Source organism: Panthera uncia, chromosome D1, assembly GCF_023721935.1.
Source record: "Panthera uncia isolate 11264 chromosome D1, Puncia_PCG_1.0, whole genome shotgun sequence".
NCBI lineage: Eukaryota > Metazoa > Chordata > Mammalia > Carnivora > Felidae > Panthera > Panthera uncia.
The window spans coordinates 37,432,886-37,451,599 of NC_064808.1; the positions used below are offsets into that span (position 1 = coordinate 37,432,886).

The 18,714-nt window shown below is 34.8% G+C and overlaps 1 protein-coding gene across 1 annotated transcript in view; it reads right to left on the reverse strand.

The window, feature by feature from the left end:
• Positions 1–216: 216 nt before the first annotated feature.
• The window catches only part of PRMT3 (protein arginine methyltransferase 3), a 134,573-nt gene continuing 116,075 nt past the window's right edge, over positions 217–18,714 (reverse strand). Inside the window, exons 14-16 of the mRNA XM_049649320.1 lie at positions 14,240–14,290; positions 13,957–14,044; positions 217–671 (exon numbers count right to left, since the gene is read on the reverse strand). Of these exons, the coding sequence (XP_049505277.1) occupies positions 562–671; positions 13,957–14,044; positions 14,240–14,290 (249 nt within the window). The 3' untranslated portion in view covers positions 217–561. The remainder of the gene's footprint in view (positions 672–13,956; positions 14,045–14,239; positions 14,291–18,714) is intronic.

Genomic DNA, 18,714 nt, shown 5'->3' on the forward strand with positions numbered 1-18,714 from the left:
AGCGTCCGACTTCAGCCAGGTCACGATCTCGCGGTCCGTGAGTTCGAGCCCCGCGTCAGGCTCTGGACTGATGGCTCGGAGCCTGGAGCCTGTTTCCGATTCTGTGTCTCCCTCTCTCTCTGCCCCTCCCCCGTTCATGCTCTGTCTCTCTCTGTCCCAAAAATAAATAAAAAACGTTGAAAAAAAAATTAAAAAAAAAAAAAAGGAAAAAAAAATAAAATTTATAGTAAGAAACATTAAAAACAACAAAAGAATATCTCTGTTCCAAATTTAGGCCTATTTAAATGATCTTCAATGCAGCTAAACTCAATGTAGGGGTTATATCTAGTAAAATCTTGCTGACCAGACTCCTAAGACTGTGATTATGTAGGCAGTCCACTAGGATCAGTTGGTTCCCCTCAGCTGAATTATATTAGATTCCTACCATGTGTTTCTGGTACTGAGGAGAATCATTAGGGAAGGATCATCCACATGCTCACAGAAAGCCCCTCTCTCCACCCCCTACCCATGTCCCACCCTCCATAATAAAAACCGCAAGTTAGTTGTGCTTTTGTGGGCTTTTCACTGGAGACCGTAAGTTTGAGTTGAATTATTCAATGTGAGGGTCACAATGAGAGAACGTGGATCTTTCTTATTCTTGTGGACTGTGATTTTTCCTTTCAAGGCTTCACCTATAAAAGAAAGGCAAAATATGTGTTTGAGAATTCAAGGGATACAATCTAGCAGAAAAGTAATAATGTATACCTGGTACTTCTTTTTTTGTTGTTGTTGTGAGATGTTTCATTATTTAAAAAAAATTAACATTTAATTTTTAGGGCAATTTTATGTTTAATTTTTTAACAAAGTAGATCTACAATACAGGTACAGCAATATTTGGGGAAGTGAAATTTTTATAATAATAGCTCAAAGGATTGGAGGGTGTAAATGACAGTATCATACTGAAAGAGTCTTAAACTATAAATGAAATTGTGTAATAATGTTTGATGGTAGTCTGTGGTAAGCTACAGATGCATGCTGGAACTCTAGAGCAACAATTACAAAAACAAACCCAACACGTATAGTTAATCAGGCAAGGGTTTAGATAAAATGAAATAATAGAGAGTATTCAATCAAAAAAAAATGCAAGAAGGAAAAGAGGAATAAATGACAGAGGGGATAAATAGAAAACAAATTAACAAATGACAGAATTAAATATATCACACATAATAACATTATATGGAAATGTGTTCAATATACTTTAAATAGAAAGACAGGGTCAAACTAAAGGAAGGAGAAAGATATTCTATATAAACATTAATCATAAAGAGTTTTAAATAGAAGTATTAATCTTAGACAAAGATGACTTCAGGAAAAAAAATATAACCAGAGATAAAGAGACACATTTAAAAATGACGTGTTCAATTCATAACTGAGACATAAGAAACTTTTATGTATGTATGATTACAGAGCTTCAAAATGCATGATGCAGAGCTGACAGAACCATAGGAAGAAAGAGATAATCCATAATTATCACTGGAAATTTCTCCTCTCCTTTTCCAATAATTGCAATAACATTGCAGTAACAACTACACAGAAAACCAGAAAGTATATGGAAGACTTAACACCCTATTAACCAACTTGACCTGGCTGACATCTACAGAACCAAGATCGATTACATCTATACATGCTGGGTCATAAAACAAATGTTTTTAATACATTTAAACATAAAAATACTTGAATAATCCTAAACATTTAGGAATTAAAACAACAGACTTCTAAATATTCCATAAATCAAAATAAAAATCAGAAGGAAAATTAGGCAGCATTTAATCTGAATAATGAATCACAAAATACAAAAATATGTGACCTACAGCTCAAATAGTGCTTTGAGGAAAAATTTATAGCTTTAAATGTTCACATTAGAAAGCAAAGAAAACAAGCACAGAGGTCTTCACTGGTGAATTCTATCAAATGTTTAAGGAAAAATAGTAACAAATTACGTAAATTCTTACAAAAAAGAAAGGAGGGAATACTCCTCAACACACCTTGGGAGGCAGCACTACCCTGATATTGAAACAAGATAAATTCATTACATTACAGCTAAATATCCCTCATAAACAAAGATTCAAACATCCTTTGAACAAAAGAGAAAAATCATATTACTGTCTCATAAAATATACAAAAACCATCTGACAACTTTAATTTGTAATAACTTTCAGCAAGCTAGCAATAGAAGGAATCTTCTTCAAGTTGATAAAGGGAATCTATGAGAAACTCCTGGTAATATCATTCTTAATGGTGAAGGACTGACTGCTTTCTTCCTAAGACTGGGACTGTGGTAAGGATGATCATTCTGACCACCTCTAATCAGTATTCTATTGGATGTACTAGTGAGGGTATTAAGGTGCGGGGAGAGGAATAAAAAAAGGATATAGATTGGAGAAAAAACAAAAGAAGCGAAACAGTCTTTATTTGCAGAACACATGATCTTACAGAAAATCCTAATATGCGGGATGCCTGGGTGGCTCAGTCGGTTGAGCGTCCGACTTCAGCTCAGGTCACCATCTCATGGCTTGGGAGTTTGAGCCCTGCATCGGGCTCTGTGCTGACAGCTCAGAGCCTGGAGCCTGCTTCAGATTCTGTGTCTCCCTCTCTCTCTCTCTGCAACCTCCCCCACCCCACCCCCGATTGTGCTTTGTCTCTCAAAAATAAATAAACATTTTTAAAAAATTAAAAAAAAAAAAAGAAGATCCTAATATGCAAAAAAAGCTACTAGAACTGTAAGATGGTTTAGCAATCTTAGGATATAAGGTTAATATAAAAAAATCACATTTCTATATGCTAGCCATGCAGAATTAGAAACTGAAATAAAAACCCACAAGAGCATTTACAATAGCATCAAAAAAAGCATATCATACTTAAAGATAAATGTAACATGTGTACTATTTAGTCACATAAAACTATAAAATAGTGTTAAAGATGATCACTTTACAGTTGACCCTTGAACAAAACAAGTTTGAACTGCACAGGTCCACTTACATGTGGACCTTTTAAAAATAAATATAGTACAGTACTGTAAATGCATTTTCTTGTGATTTTCTTAACATGTTCTTTTATCTAGCTTACTTTATTGTAAGAATACAGTATATAATACATATACAAAAAAAGTATTAATTGGCTGTTTATGTTTTTGGAACGGCTTTTGGTCAACAGGAGGCTATCAGTAGTTGAGACTCTGGGGAGTCAGAAGTTATATGCAGATTTTCAACTGTATGGGGGGGGGGTTGGCCACATTGTTCAAGAGTCAACTATTAATGGAGGGATACATTTTGCTTGTGGATGAAAGACAAAATACTGTGAAGATGTCAGTTCTCCTCAAAGTAATCTATAGATTCAAATCAAAATCCTGGCAGGTTTTTTGTGTAGAACTTAACAACTAGATTTTAAAATGTACATGGAAATTTAAAGGATCTAGAATAGTGAGAACAATTTTGAAAAAAAACACAACAAAGTAGGAGCTCTTATATCATCTTATAAAGACAGTGTCTAACGGCCATAAAGATAGACACAAACCAATGGACCAAAACAGAGCTCAAAAATAGTCATATATATGTATGGTCAATTAATTTCTGACTAAGGAGCCAAGTGTTTAAATTGGAAGAGGACAGACTTTTCACGAAATGATGATGAAATAACCTAATATACGTTTGGGAAAAGATGAACTATTACTCTTAAAATTAACAGGAGATACATTCTGGACCTAAATGTACAAGGCAAAACTGTAACAGTTTTAGAAGAAACATGTAAGAAAGACTTAGGGGAGCAAAGATTTCTTAATTAGGACACAAAAGTACAAACTTCAAAAGATGTTAAGACAATGACAAGACATGCCAGGGATTGGGATAAAACATTAGCAACACATATATATGACAAAGAATTTGTACCCACATATATAAAGATTCTTTTAATTCAGTAAGTTGACAAACACCCGATTAAGAATGCAGCAAAACATTTTCACAGAAACCTCACACCCACAAAATATACAAATGACCAATAAACGTATGAAAAGACGCTCAACATTGTCAGCCACCAGGCAAATGCTAATTAGAAGTACAGCTATTGCTCCACAGACAACAGAATGACTTCAGTTAAAATGACTGACCTTTCCTACAAGTGCTAACAAGGATGGGGAGCAGCTGAAATCACAATGGTGGTAGGACTGCTGAATAATGAGTGATTTTGAAAACATTTGCTAGTTTTTTTATAAAGTTAAACATACATTTACCATTAAGACCCAATGATTCCACTTCTAGGTATTTACCCAAAAGAAATGAAAACCTCTGTCCACATGAAGAAATACTTTTACATGAATGTTTGTAGCAACTTCATTCATAATGAACTTCATTCATTCATAATGCATAATGTTTCCTAACTGGAAACAATCCAAAGTCTAGCACCAGGTGAATGTGTAAGTAAACTGTGGTGCTGCCATATAAAGGAATACTATTTGAGAATAAAAAGGAACAAACTACTGATACACAGACGTAGCTCAAATATGCTAACAAGCTGGAGTACATTCTGCAGAACTACTTTGATTGTAAAATTCTAAAAGAATACTAATACCTTAGTAGTAGTAATAACACTAATACATAGTGACAGAAAGCAGATAAATGGTTGTCTTGGTCTGGGGATTGGAGCTGGGATGACTAACCACACAGGGGATCAAGGAAGAAACTTTTTGTATTGACGTAAATACTCTTTATCTTGATTAGACAAATGGTGCCTACATTTGTCAGAACTCATCAAGGCATACAATAAAGATATGTGAATTTTTATTATATGTGAATTATAGAATAGAACTGTTTAACAACTGTGGTGACTTAGGAATAAAGTGACTCATAGATAAATGGAATATAATAGAGAAACCAAAAATCCATTATCGCAATTTAGTGCACAGTAAATACAGTAATACAATCTTTTTCAATAAGAAGCCGGTCAGAAATGAAAAGGAAAAGTTTGAAGATTTGATTACATAAAAGTAAAAACAAAATTCTATAAAATAAGATACTCTAAAGAAAGAAAAGCAACTTAAAACACTATTCCTTTCACTTCTTTGAATCACAAATACTTAAAGTGAATTTTGATTTGATTCCTTAAGAAGAATGATCAGAAATGGAATACCTTCATAAAAGGTATAAAGTATATTCCAGTTTTACATTCCTGCCATCTTTATCAACTCGAGGTGTTACGAGAAACCAAACAAAAGGGGAACCTGGGTGGCTCAGTCAGTTAAGTGTCCAACTTTGGCCCAGGTCATGATCTCACAGTTTGTGAGTTCAAACCCTGCGTCGGGCTCTATGCTGACAGGTCAGAGCCTGGAGCCTGCTTCAGATTCTGTGTCTTCCTCTCTCTCTGCCCCTCCCCTGCTCATGCTCTTTCAAAAATAAATAAATGTTAAAAAAAAAAAAAAAGAAACCAAATAAAAAATGAGTGAAAGAAAACAATAAAAATATTTTTGTTATTTAGATAAACAACCCCCAGAATCTGCCTGCTTTGTTTTGCATTTCAGTGATTATCAGTGATGAAGGGTATTATCTCAATTATTTCAAATGCTTAATCACCACACACAAAAAAATCCTTTGTGCATTCCTGTGAGTGGTTTTGTTGATATATATGAGGTACTGCTGCAATTATTTCTTTTTACTGCACGTCCTGCTGTTTCATTTAATTCAGAAATCTAGCACAAGTCAAAATAGTAATGGATACCTTCGTTACATTTTCATAAAAAAATTTAAGCATCAATATTAAACAAAACATCTGAATAATTAAAAAGTCTTAACAGTAACTGCCTTATAAGCTGATATGGTAATTTTAATGTCTTAAAATGAAATACAAGCAAAACAACTATTTCTCTAATAATCTTAATTTCAAAATGAGGGTGCAAACAGCACTTATTTAAGTTAATTAAATAGCACGAAGGGTCACGGTAATAAATACATAATTCACACTGCTGAACTCCCTTCAATTGTTCAGGCCTGACAAAAGTGCCAAGACAGTGGCTGTAATACGAGAATAGATCGTAGTCATTTATCAGTGTCAAATAGATATAAAATGACTGATGTTGTTAAGCGTGCATACTGTGGTGAGAGCTGGAAAGGACACTCTGTGAAGCTGAGCTGTATCACCTTGTTTTTATCATCGGCAGACGGCTATTAGAACCACAAAGCAGTGTTGCGTTCAGTAAGGAACAAAATTGATTTCATTTCAATTCTGTTCTTGTGTTTTTTTTAAATTAATTTCTTCTAGAGCAATGAAATTTCATTTCCCCAGAAAGGAGAAAAACTTAAAAATCATTATTATCACTATTAAAGCTTAGAGGTAAAGAATGAAAGAAAAAAATAAATGGATTTTTCTATCATCAAGCTTACTAGATATATATAAAGAAAGAAAAATAAATAGACTGATTTTAGTCATGTTTTCAAAGCCAAATTACATGAAAAATATCTGGATTTTAAAAGTAAACAGTGCCATCATTGGCAGTGAAATGTACAAGTATTGTACATTTAATGCACAATAAAACTGCACATTAAAGCAAAGAGGAAAAACATGGTGAATTTAAAATTTAAAGCTAAGTGTTAAAAGTATTTATTCTGGGAGGCTGGTTTGTTACTCCCAAAATGCTGGAAGGGCTCAAATGTTGAGAACATTTTTTTTCTGAATTATTTTTAAATCTAGGTTGTGAATAAAAACAAAAAACAAAAAATAAAAACAAACACAACACAACAAAACAAATTAGGCTCATTACTTTATGTTCCATTTTGCTTTTGGCCAAATGTACAATTCTTAATCTGAGAAATTCCCTATTCACAATGCTTTTTCTTGCTTTCTAAATATCAAGGCTACCCTGAAGGGTAGAATTACCATTACCATTTACCATTTACTGAAGATATTTACTGGATGAGATTTACCATTACTGAAGACATCCACCCTCCCCCGCCCCCAATCTAGGCAGCATAACTCTATAGGAACATTTATAATGTTTTTATTTTAAAAATATTATATTACTTTTTGGACACTAAGATAAGATTTACATATATAGTAAATCATTCTGATTAGACTCTTGGCTTTATTTAATTTTATCTAATAATTTTAGAGCAGAATAATGAGTCAAAAACTACTTTTAGTTTAACTAAACCCAACTATAGAGAACTCTTCAGTCATGCCAAGGCAAATTTGAACACCAGTCTATTCAAGGGCAATAGTATGATGAAATTTTTAAGAACATCAGAGTTGACAAAATGGGACCACCAAATAAAAGTTAGTAAATGCCTTTGGCATGATATCACCAAGGTGATTACAGGAAATTAAATTTCAATGACACTGCATATTACTATACTTATTTGTAGATTTTGCAGAATATTTACAATATGGCAAATACTACATCAGATCAAAATGGAGAAAGACAAACAACTCATCTTCTATTAGAACCCTTTATCACAGCACACTGAGATGTGATAACACAGATGTATGCATGAAATGATCTAGGAGAACAAAGACAGCAATTAGTTTTCTGAGGACAGTGAGTAAAGATTTACAAAACTAAGCTGGGCAATAAAGAGAAAATCGAAATTTATCAAGTGAAAGAGGTCAAAACAGCTTTCTAGGTAGACTATCTTAGACAAAGACAAGGACTAAGAAAGGAAAGTTAGCTAAAAAATGAGCAATGTGTCTAAGACCATATGAGCTGGAGCATATGATGTGTTTATTATGTGGGGCTGTAACAGAGTAGGGCTGGAAATGATGAAAAATGGTCAGATTGTAAAGGGCCATGGTAGGGAACTTGGATATTATCCTGGAGATATTGACAATCCAGTGAGGGATTTTGTTTAATTATTAACTTTAGTAAGGCATAATTTACTAACAGTAAAATGTGCATATTTTACATGTGCAGTTCAATGAGTTTTACCATTATCTCATCTTTGCCAACTTTTGCCTACTCCAAGTCTCAAAGATTATCTCTTATGTTATCTTCTAGAAATCTGGCAGTTTTATACTTTTATATTTAGGTTTATGACCCATGAGAGAGAGAGTTGGTTTTTATATAAGGTAAGCATTGAGATTTTTTTCCTATACAAATATTTAGTTCTAAGCACCACTTCTTGAAAAGATTATCATTTACCCATTTAATTACACTGACTCTTTGGAAAAATATAATTAACTATACAAAAGTGGGTCTATTTCTGGGTTCTCTATTTGTTACATCAATGTTTACGTCTATCTATAGTATAATACATTACTGTCTGGCTTAATATAACTTCTTAATAAGTTTAGAAATCACATAGTGTAAGGATTCCAATATGATTTTTGGAAAATTGCTTGGCTACTCTAGGTCTTTTGGATTTGCACACAAATTTTAGAATCAGCCTATCGATTTCTACCATGCTAAATTCACTTACTAATTCTGGTAGGTTTTTTTGGAGATTCCTTGGAATTTTCTGTGTATACAATCATGTTATCTGCAAATAATGACACTTCTATTTCTTCCCTTCCAAGGGCTTTTAATTCTTTTTTCCTTCCTTATTGCACTGGCTAAGACCTCCAAAATAAGAGAATAGGAGTGATGAGAGTGAACATTCTTGCCCTATCCCAAACAGAGAGAAAACATTCAGTCTTGCTCCAGTCAGTATGATAGTAGCTGTGGACTTTGTGTGGACACCTTTTATCAGGTTCAGCAAGTTCTCTTTTTATTTCTAGTATGAGTATTTATCATGAATAGATACTGAATTTTGTCAAATGCTTTTTTTTTGCATCCACTGATGTGACCATATGGTTTTTCTTCTTTAGATGGTTAGCATGGTTGACTGCATTAAAAGATTCTAAAGTATTAAAAAAAAATTTAAATTATTAAATCAGTCTTGTATTCCTGGACCAAATCCCACTTGGTCATAGTGTGCTGTTTTTTGTTTTTTTTTTTTTTAAATATATTGCTGGATTCAATTTGCTAGTATTTTGTTTAAAATTTGTGCATCTATATTCATGAGAGACACTGTTCTGTAGTTTAATGTTCTTGTACAATTTTTATCTAGTTTTTGGTATCAAGGCCCTCACAAATTTAGTTCTCTTCTACTTTCTGGAAGACATTGTGTAGAATTGGTATTATTTCTATTTTAAGGGTTGGAAGAATTTGCAATGAAGCAATCTATACCTGGAGATGGATTTGAGGCTGGCCTCCTGTTTTTGTAAATATAATTTAATGGGGCACAGCCATATGCACTCATTTACCTACTGTTCCCCACAGTTTAAGTTGTCTTTGGGTCCCCATTGCTGCCACTGTTACTTTTGCTACTACTGTGGGGTTAACTGGGGATTGGTGTATGAGAGAACAGAGAGAAATAGAAAAGAAAAAGGAATTTCCTCCATTCTCTCTGAGCATTAATTAGAAGACCCTTTCCCCATTCCTTAAGTTAGAGTTAGAGGGCTCTGTTGGGAGTTCTTTCTGTGCTAATGCCCTCCTTTTGGGTTTCAGGCTGCCTGGAGTCCAGACTGGAGGATACTGGAAGCAAATAAATCATATATTTACCACCACTTCGGGGTACTTTGAATTCTGGTCTTCTCCAATTTATCTGCTATTATTTATTTTTCAGAGATGTCAAGTAGCTATTCCATGCATTCTGGTTTTGAAGTTGCATTCAGTGAAAGAGCTTATTTTCACTGCCATAAAAATCCTCTGTGCTCTACTCATTTGTATCCCTTGTCCCTGGCGACCACTGTTCTTTTCACTGTCTCCGTCGTTTTGCTTTTTTCAAAACGTCCTATAGGTGGAATCACACAGTAGGTAGCCTTTGCGGATGAGCTCCTTTCACTTAGTGATATGCATTTAAGATTCCTTCATATCATTTCATAGCTTGATAGTTTATTTCTTTTTAGCACTCAAAATATTCCATTGTGTGGGTGTGCAAACCATTCATTTTTTTTTCAATATATGAAATTTATTGTCAAATTTGTTTCCATACAACACCCAGTGCTCATCCCAAAAGGTGCCCTCCTCAATACCCATCACCCACCCTCCCCTCCCTCCCACCCCCCATCAACCCTCAGTTTGTTCTCAGTTTTTAAGAGTCTCTTATGCTTTGGCTCTCTCCCGCTCTAACCTCTTTTTTTTTTGTTTTTTTCCTTCCCCTCCCCCATGGGTTTCTGTTAAGTTTCTCAGGATCCACATAAGAGTGAAAACATATGGTATCTGCCTTTCTCTGTATGGCTTATTTCACTTAGCATCACACTCTCCAGTTCCATTCATGTTGCTACAAATGGCCATATTTCGTTCTTTCTCATTGCCATGTAGTACTCCATTGTGTATATAAACCACAATTTCTTTATCCATTCATCAGTTGATGGACAGACCATTCATTGTTAATACAGTTATTAATGTTGGAATTTAAGTCTACCATCATACCATTTGTTTTTTACTGGTCCACCTGGTTATGTTTGTATCTTCTTTTTTTTTCTCAAGATTCCATTTTATCTTCACTACTAGCTTATTAGCTATATTTTGTAGCTTAAATTTTCAATCTGTTCCTCTGGCGTTTACAATGTACATATTTAATTTATCATAATTTACCATTAAATTGCTTCATGTACCATGTAGGAACTTAATGTATTTCCATTTTCTCATTAATGTCTTTGATCACTGCCATACATTTTATGTCTCCATGTTTTTAAAGTTATTATTATTTTTTTTTTAGAAAGAAAGCAAGAGGGGGGAGAGGGGCAGAGGGAGAGGGAGGAAGAGAGAGACAGAGAAAGAATGAGAATCTTAAGCAGGCTCCACGCTCACCGCAGAGCCTGATGTGGGGCTTGATCCCACGATCCTGGGATCATGACCTGAGCTGAAATCAAGAACTGAATGCTCAACTGAGCCACCCATGCACCTCAGTCTATGTTTTGAAACCCATAGTACATTATTTTTGCTTTAAATAGTCAATTATCTTTTACCAAATTAAAAAATGAGAAAACAAAGTCTTTTTGACTGATGAAAAGTCACTGATGAAAAGTTTTTGCCATGATGAATTTCATGTTGTGCAATGTCTGAGTTTTTTGTTTTCCTTTGTTGCCATTAAAGTCACTTGGGTCCAGTTTTTTTCTTTTAAGGCTTGTTTTTAAGCTTTGTTAAGGAGCATGCAGGTTAGCCTTTATTCTAGGGACAGTTTATTTCCACTATAAAGCTACGGACTCCCCACTCTTGCTGGTTGAAAGTCAAAACCCTAAACAGCCTCCTGTAAACTTTGGGAACTGTCTGGTTCACAGCTGCCCCAGATGTTCTGCCTAACCTCAGGCATTTCATCCTACACATATACATCTTAGTACTCATCCAAAACAGAAGGGGACATCATGTGTAGATTTCTGGAGCTCTTTTTCTGATTAGTGTGTCCTTTTTAGTACTTGGCCCTGCAACTTCTAGCTTCTATTCATTTAGTACTACCACCTGAGGCTCAGCAGGGTTAAAAAAAAAAAAAAAAGTGTTATATTTCCTTGTATAATTCTTCCTTTATACTTCCATAGCTGAAATGACCACATTTTCCTTACTTTGAAATTTCCCCTTCAAGACTTTCCTGGTTGTACTTTAAAAGGGGATTCTAATATTTTTGATGTATTGGCCTTACTATTTATTTAAATACAAGTACATATACAATAGCAGTGAAAGAAATATAGAATGTAGATGGTGCCAGAAGGAAACATTAAAATCACACACCTCCTTCATAGTATTCTAAAACAGCTGAATCAATTTAGTCTAAGGATTACTAGGTAGAGTGTAGTTAGGATTTCAAAATTTCACTAGACATCAAATAATATTTTGTTATAATTAGGTAGGAGAAAATGAAAATATTATCTTAAATCTCCTCTAAAATTAAAACATGAATGAATTAGTACTGTATTTAAAATTCTAGCATTAAGGGGTTCCCAGGTGGCTCAGTCAGTTAAGAGTCCGACTCTTGGTTTCAGCTCGGGTCATGATCTCACGGTTTGGGGGTTTGAGCCCCACATTGGATTCTGCGCTGGCAGTGTGACGCCTCCTTGGGAATCTCTCTGCCCCGTTCCCACTTGTGCTGTCTCTCTCTCTCAAAATGAATAAATAAACTTAAAAAAAAAAATACAATTCTAGCACTGAAACAATAAAATGGTTACAGTAAAGAAGAAAGCAACATTTTCAAGTTTCCAAATATCATCCAAATACCAAAGGTATATAAAAACCAACCAACCAAACAAAAAGAAAATGCAATAAAATTTCATTTGTGCTTGCTTCACTTGCTTTGCTGTGTTCAAGCTTTTTGGAGAAAGAGAAAATGATACTATCAAGGTGTTAATTCCATATCATTGCGATCTTAAAGTGAAAACAGGGCAACAAGGTGCTGCTTTACTCTAATAGTGTTTATTTGCATCTACTAAATTCAATTTATGCATCAACAATGAAATCAAAGCTAGAAATGAATTTTATGAAATTGTATTTTAAACATACAGAGAACAATATAATGACCACCCGGGACCCAACACTTGGCTTTGCCAAATCTTACCATCCTCCCACAGTTCCCTCAATTTCTAAAAGGAATGATTCAGATATATGGCACCGAACCCTCTTTATAGCCTTCCCTGATCCTACTTCTACCTTTCCCGAGAAGTGAACACTCACTGAATTCCGTAGTTATCATTTTTAAGTGTTGCTTCTTACTTTTACTATGTGTGTGTATGTATAATTGTTTCACATGTTTTCAAGCTCCATATAAACAGTGTATTGTAGGAATCCTGCAACTTCTTTTGTTTAAAGTTGCTTCTGACAGACACGCATATATGATTTATTACAGAGATTTTATTGTATGTAACTACCATATTTATCTTCAGTTAATGGACATCAAGGTTGCCTCCAACTGTTCACTTCTACAAACCATACTGTCGTCAAGATACTTGTACACAGGTTGTGGGGGAGACCCTTCAGAATACATGCCTAGGGAAGAAAACTGGCTGTAGTGATGGATACTTATACATCTACACTTCACTTGATGGCAGCAAACTGTTCTCTAAAGTTGTACCAATCATGACTATCAGCAGGAGAGTTTAAAAGTTCCATTTGGCTGCATTATTGTCAGCACTCAGCATTGTTAAATTTTACGTGTTTTTTCCTGTAGTGATGTTTAAAACACAGTCTTTTACATAGTTTTACCTGGCCTCTCCTGAGTTACTAGTGATGTTGAGTATCTTTTCATCAAAGTTAGTTGTACATTCAGCTGTACATTCAGCTCTGTACACGAAGGAAGAAGATAGTCAGGAAGGTTTCAGTGAAAGTGGGACAGGACAACTTATATGTAATGAGTAATTTAAATAAAAAAAAAGATTCCATAATCAAATTCTAACTTGTGGAGTTAAGGGTGTAGGTATATCAGAACTATAGGTGCTCATCTAAGTGAAAAATCAATGAGGTGTAAAACAAAAGAATGTAGAATTGGACCAGTCCTTGAACACTTTAAGATTTGAGCAGGTGATGACAGTGGAGAGCATTCTAGACATATATATTGAATACAGTAACTACTGAGTGGCATTCTCTTTAATTTATACTTCACCTCTGTTGGTGATACTTCTCTTTAGTCACTTTGGAAACGAAAATATTTTTAGTTATAGTTGCAACTTAGGAAATACTAGTTATTGCTTAAAGAAACGTTTTCTGAATTATTTGTGGTACTCAAAAGCCACATAGTAAGTCACATACATTTTAACTGGTGGGAACTAGATTTAAATAAGAGTTTTCTTTAAATTACTACTTTAATGAAATAACATTCCATCTAAAATTCATGTAGCTCTGAGAACATCTTATCTTAGATCTGTTGTTACTTAAATACAGTGGGCACACAAAAAATTGTGCGGAATGAAGGGATATTGTTAACTTCAAAATGAATAAGACACTTCTCCCCTTTTACTATTACTTCTCACCTGCTTTCACTGAAAATGGCTTTTCCAGTAGAAATACTGTTTGTTTCCAGTGTGTTTTGGCACTCTGGGGGCCCGTGGAGAACACAACCTGCATTGGTAGAGTTCAAAAGTATCTGATGAAGTACAAGATTTTTAATATCATGCTACATTAATCTACGACATCAAATACAAGCTCCAATTGCTTACAACATCAAAATGCTTATGATCAAACACCTGGGGGCACAAAAATAAAATAAATGTATTTCACATAATTAATTCTTACGAGAAAACTCAGGATACTTACCCTCCTGTGACAATTCTTCTCAAAATATATATCGAAGTAGCCAGCAATTGCCTGTTTTTAAGAAAAGAGATATAAATAATTATTAAACTAATTACATGACATAATAATTATTCAGTCTTTCAAGACCTGGCAAAAAGAGGGGAGCCTGGGTGGCTCAGTTGGTTGACCGTCCGACCCTTAATTTCAGCTCAGGTTGTGATCCCAGGGTAGCAGGAATGAGCCCTGTGTCAGGCTCCTCACTGAGCGTGGAGCCTGCTTGAGATTCTCTCTCCCGCTCTGTCCCCTCCTCCGTTCACATACTCTCTCTTAAAAGCAAACAAACAAAACAAAACAAAAAAACTTAGCAAAAGAATCCATTTCAAAGACTAGATACTTCTTAAACTTATGACAGGTCACTATTTTTCCCGTAAAAGAAGTTACATGTAAAAATAAAGTAACGTAATTTGACTTTCCCCCACAGAAACAATATAATAAGAAGGGCAACAAGGCTAATCAAATAATCAATACATGTTTGATTAGAGAAATGACTGTGGTAGACTACTGAAAGGTGAGAGATTACACGAAGGAAGAAGGCTCAATCGGCCCCTAGCTGACCCACTGTCCCAAGGAGGCTGCTGTACAAGTTGAGCCATCTTGGACCCTTTTCGCTCCAGTCAAACCAGACAACTGCAGCAGCATGAGGGACCCGAGGAGGGACCGGCAGAAGAAACAGTAGATAAGTACAGTCTAGATTGCAGAATCATACACAAATAAATCCAAATGACTGCGATGTCAAGGCACTCAGTTTTAGGGTGGTTTGTTACACAGCAATAAACGTAATTTAAACATACTCTTTTATACAAAGATCTCATTTAATTTCTTCTGATCTTGTGCATCCAATCTTAAAGTACTATGACTATTTTTATGATGAAATCAATGGAATTTTTAAATGTCACTTTTTTTTCTGATGATAAACCATGTGATAGTATTCAAGTAAAACTTATGTTTAAGCATATACCCAAAGGAGAACCTCTGAAATAACTCTAAGGGTTACTGCGATAGTATAAAGAGGTCTCTAAAAGATGATTATTCAGATAAATATATATTTTTCATTTTTTTATTTAAAATTTAAGTGATACCATTTGTTTTTCTTTCACTAATAGACCTAGCATAATCTATTTTTAAAACCGGCATTAAAAAAAAGCTTATAAAGTGTTAAAAACAGGACACTGATTACTGAAAAATCACTATAAAGATAATTTGTGTATCCTGCTGCTTTTGTTGAGAATGTGAAGTTAATTTATTGGTCTGTAAGGTTAATATGAACTGGGTCCAAAACCAGCTCACTATTCAATGTTGAGGTTCATTATATTTTAGATACCAAGAGGGAATCAAAATACTCTTTATAATTCTGTCAAATAGATATAAATAAAGCAATATGGTACTCAAATACAAATTATTATAGAAAACCATGCAGTTAATCAGAACATATCTAAAACATAACTTTCTTCAGTTGATTTCCTCCACAGGTTAGTTCAAGTGTTTTCTTAAATTTATTCCTGTATGCCAGTCTTGTTCACCACTGTATCCTTAGTCCCTACAGCAGTGCCTGGCCCATAGTACACAGTAAATATTTGCTGAGAGAATGTGCTTATTATACACAGTACTTACCATATTATAGTTAGTTGTCCTACCAGACTGCAAACCATTTAAGAGGAAAGCCTATGTGTAACTCATACTGCTGTGCCCCTTACCTAGAACAAGTGTGTTAAATAACAGGTTCTCAATAAATTTTAATTAAAATTTTCAGTCTTCAGTTTCCTAAATATAGCTAGTCTTCTTCTGTAGTTGGGACACTTTATGAAATCAATGAATAACTAAACTTAGAACTAATAATTTTAGACTCCAAAAAAAATGAAGAATGTGAGCTACGTATGGGGGAGGAGAGGATCCTCTAATTAATTCTATGCATGAACCTACAGAAGTTTCAACCTAACCTCTGAACTATGCAGGCTAGATCCAAATCAACATAACAAAGGCTGAGGGAATGGAACTAAAACCTGAATCACTAGCACAGGTCTCAGGATTAACTCTGAATAAAATGTGCATGGGAAAACCTTAAGTCAACAGGTAAAGATCTAGAGAACAAAACAAAGATTTGAAAAACTTGTACAAGTCAGACGATCCCTGAACAGCTTATGTGCAGGAGAGACCCAAAACAGCATAGCAAATGTTCAGAGAATAAAACTGAGATGTGAACCACCATCTGCCCAGGCACTGTTGACAGAATTCATGTTTTGAGTTTAACTGGTATGATTGCCTGCTTACACCAAACACTATTTTCCAGATGATTATAACATGACTGAGATTACACACAACATAGCATGCACATCTAGAACATAATCCAAAATTACTCAACATACAAAGAACCAGGAAAATGTAGCTAACTTTCAAGAGAAAAGATGCCAACTCTGAGATGACCCTGAGTCCTAGGAGACAAAGATCTTAAGGCAGGAATTGTAACTATGCTGTTTTGAAGGAATAGAAATGAGGTTATAGAAAACACACTGAAATGGAAGTGAAAAACAGGAATTCTCAGTAGAGAAATAGAAACCCCCCCTCCGCCCCCCCAAAAACCCAAACCTAATGGAAATTTTAGAATTAAAAAATGCAATAACTGAAACAAACTCCCTGGACTGAATTGCAGAACGGAGATTACAGAGGAAAAAAAAAAAAAAAAAACAAAACAGTGAATTTGAGGACCAATCAATAGAAAGTATCTAATTTGAAAAACCAGAGGTGGGGGTGCCTGGGTGATTCAGTTGGTTAAGTGTCCAACTCTTGATTCTGGCTCAGGTCATGATCTTGTGAGAGAATCCCAATTGGGATTTTCTCTCTCTCTCTCCCTCTGACCCTCCACTGCTTGTGTGCTTTCCCTCTCTCTCTCTCAAAAAAAGGAAAAAAAACGGGGAAAAAGATTAAAAAAAAATGCAAGAGCGTCAGGGACCCGTGGATCTAACATATATGTAATTGGAAATTCCGATTGAAAAGAAAAAAATATTGGAGCAGGAAAGACTTTTAAACATTCTTTATCTGGCTAAATTATCCTTCAGAAATGAAGGCAAAATAAACACATTTTCTAGTAAAGGAAAACTAAAAGAATTCATTGCCAAAAGAGTTTTCAGAAGACATGTTAAATAAGCCAGTTCTTCAGGCTAATGAGCAACAGTAAGGGGAGGAAACCTGAAACATCAAAAATAACAGAAAAGCAATAGAAATGATAAATAGCTGGGTAAATACAAAAGACTACCTTTTCCCCCTGAATTCCTTTAAAATACTTATGATTGTTTAAGGCAAAATTGTATCATCTGGTAGCATTTTTCCATGTATGCTTATGTAATCAAAAAGACCAGGGCAGGGGGTTGGGGTTAGAAGGAGGAAGAGTAAAATTACACCAACATATACAAGTGTTTATAAAATCTGCAACTGAAGAAGGCTTTTTAAGCATCACACACAGGCAGAAACTAATATAATGGAAATTTAAAACTTTGGTATCAAAACCAAAATGAGATATTACCTTACATCTGTCAAAATTGCTAGAATAAAAAACACAAGAAATAGTAAGTGTTGATGGCAGTGTGAAGAAAAAGGAACCCTTGTGCTCTGTTGGTGGGAATGTAAACTAGTGCAGACACCGTGGAAAACAATACGGAAGTTCTTCAAAAAGTTAAAAACAGAAATACTATATGATTCAGTAATTCCACTACTGGGTATTTACCCATGAAAACAAAATATTAATTTGAAAAGATATATGCACCTGTGGTTACTGCAGCATTATTTACAATAGCCAAGATATGGAAGCACCCTAAAATGTCCATCAACAGATGAATGCATAAAAAGGATGTGTATATTTACAACAGAATATTACTCTGCCATAAAAAAGAATGAAATCTAGGGGCGCCTGGGTGGGTTAATCAGGTTAGATGTCCAACTTTTGATTTCAGCTTGGGTCATGATCTCACAGTTCGTGGGTTTAAGGCCAATGTCAGGCTCCATGCTGACCATGTGGAACCTGCTTGGGATTCTCTCTCCCTCTCTCTCTCTCTGCCCCACACCCTACCACGTGCTCTCTCTCTCTCTCTCAAGATAAATTAAAAAAAAAAAAAAAGAAATCTTGCCATTCACAACAACATGGATGGATGTAGAGGGTATTATGCTAAGTGAAGTAAGTCAAAGAAACACAAACAGCACATGATTTCACTTATATGTAGAATCTAAAAAACAGACAAACAAAACAACCCAGACTATTAAATACAGAGAATAAACTGGCAGTTGTTGCAGGGGAGGTGGGAGGAGGTGGGTAAAACAGATAAAGGGATCAAGAGGTACAAACTTCCAGTATAAAATAAGTAAGTCATGGAGATGAAAAGTAGAGCATAGAAGATATAGTCAATAATATTGTAACAATGTTCTATGGTGACAAATGGTAGCTACAT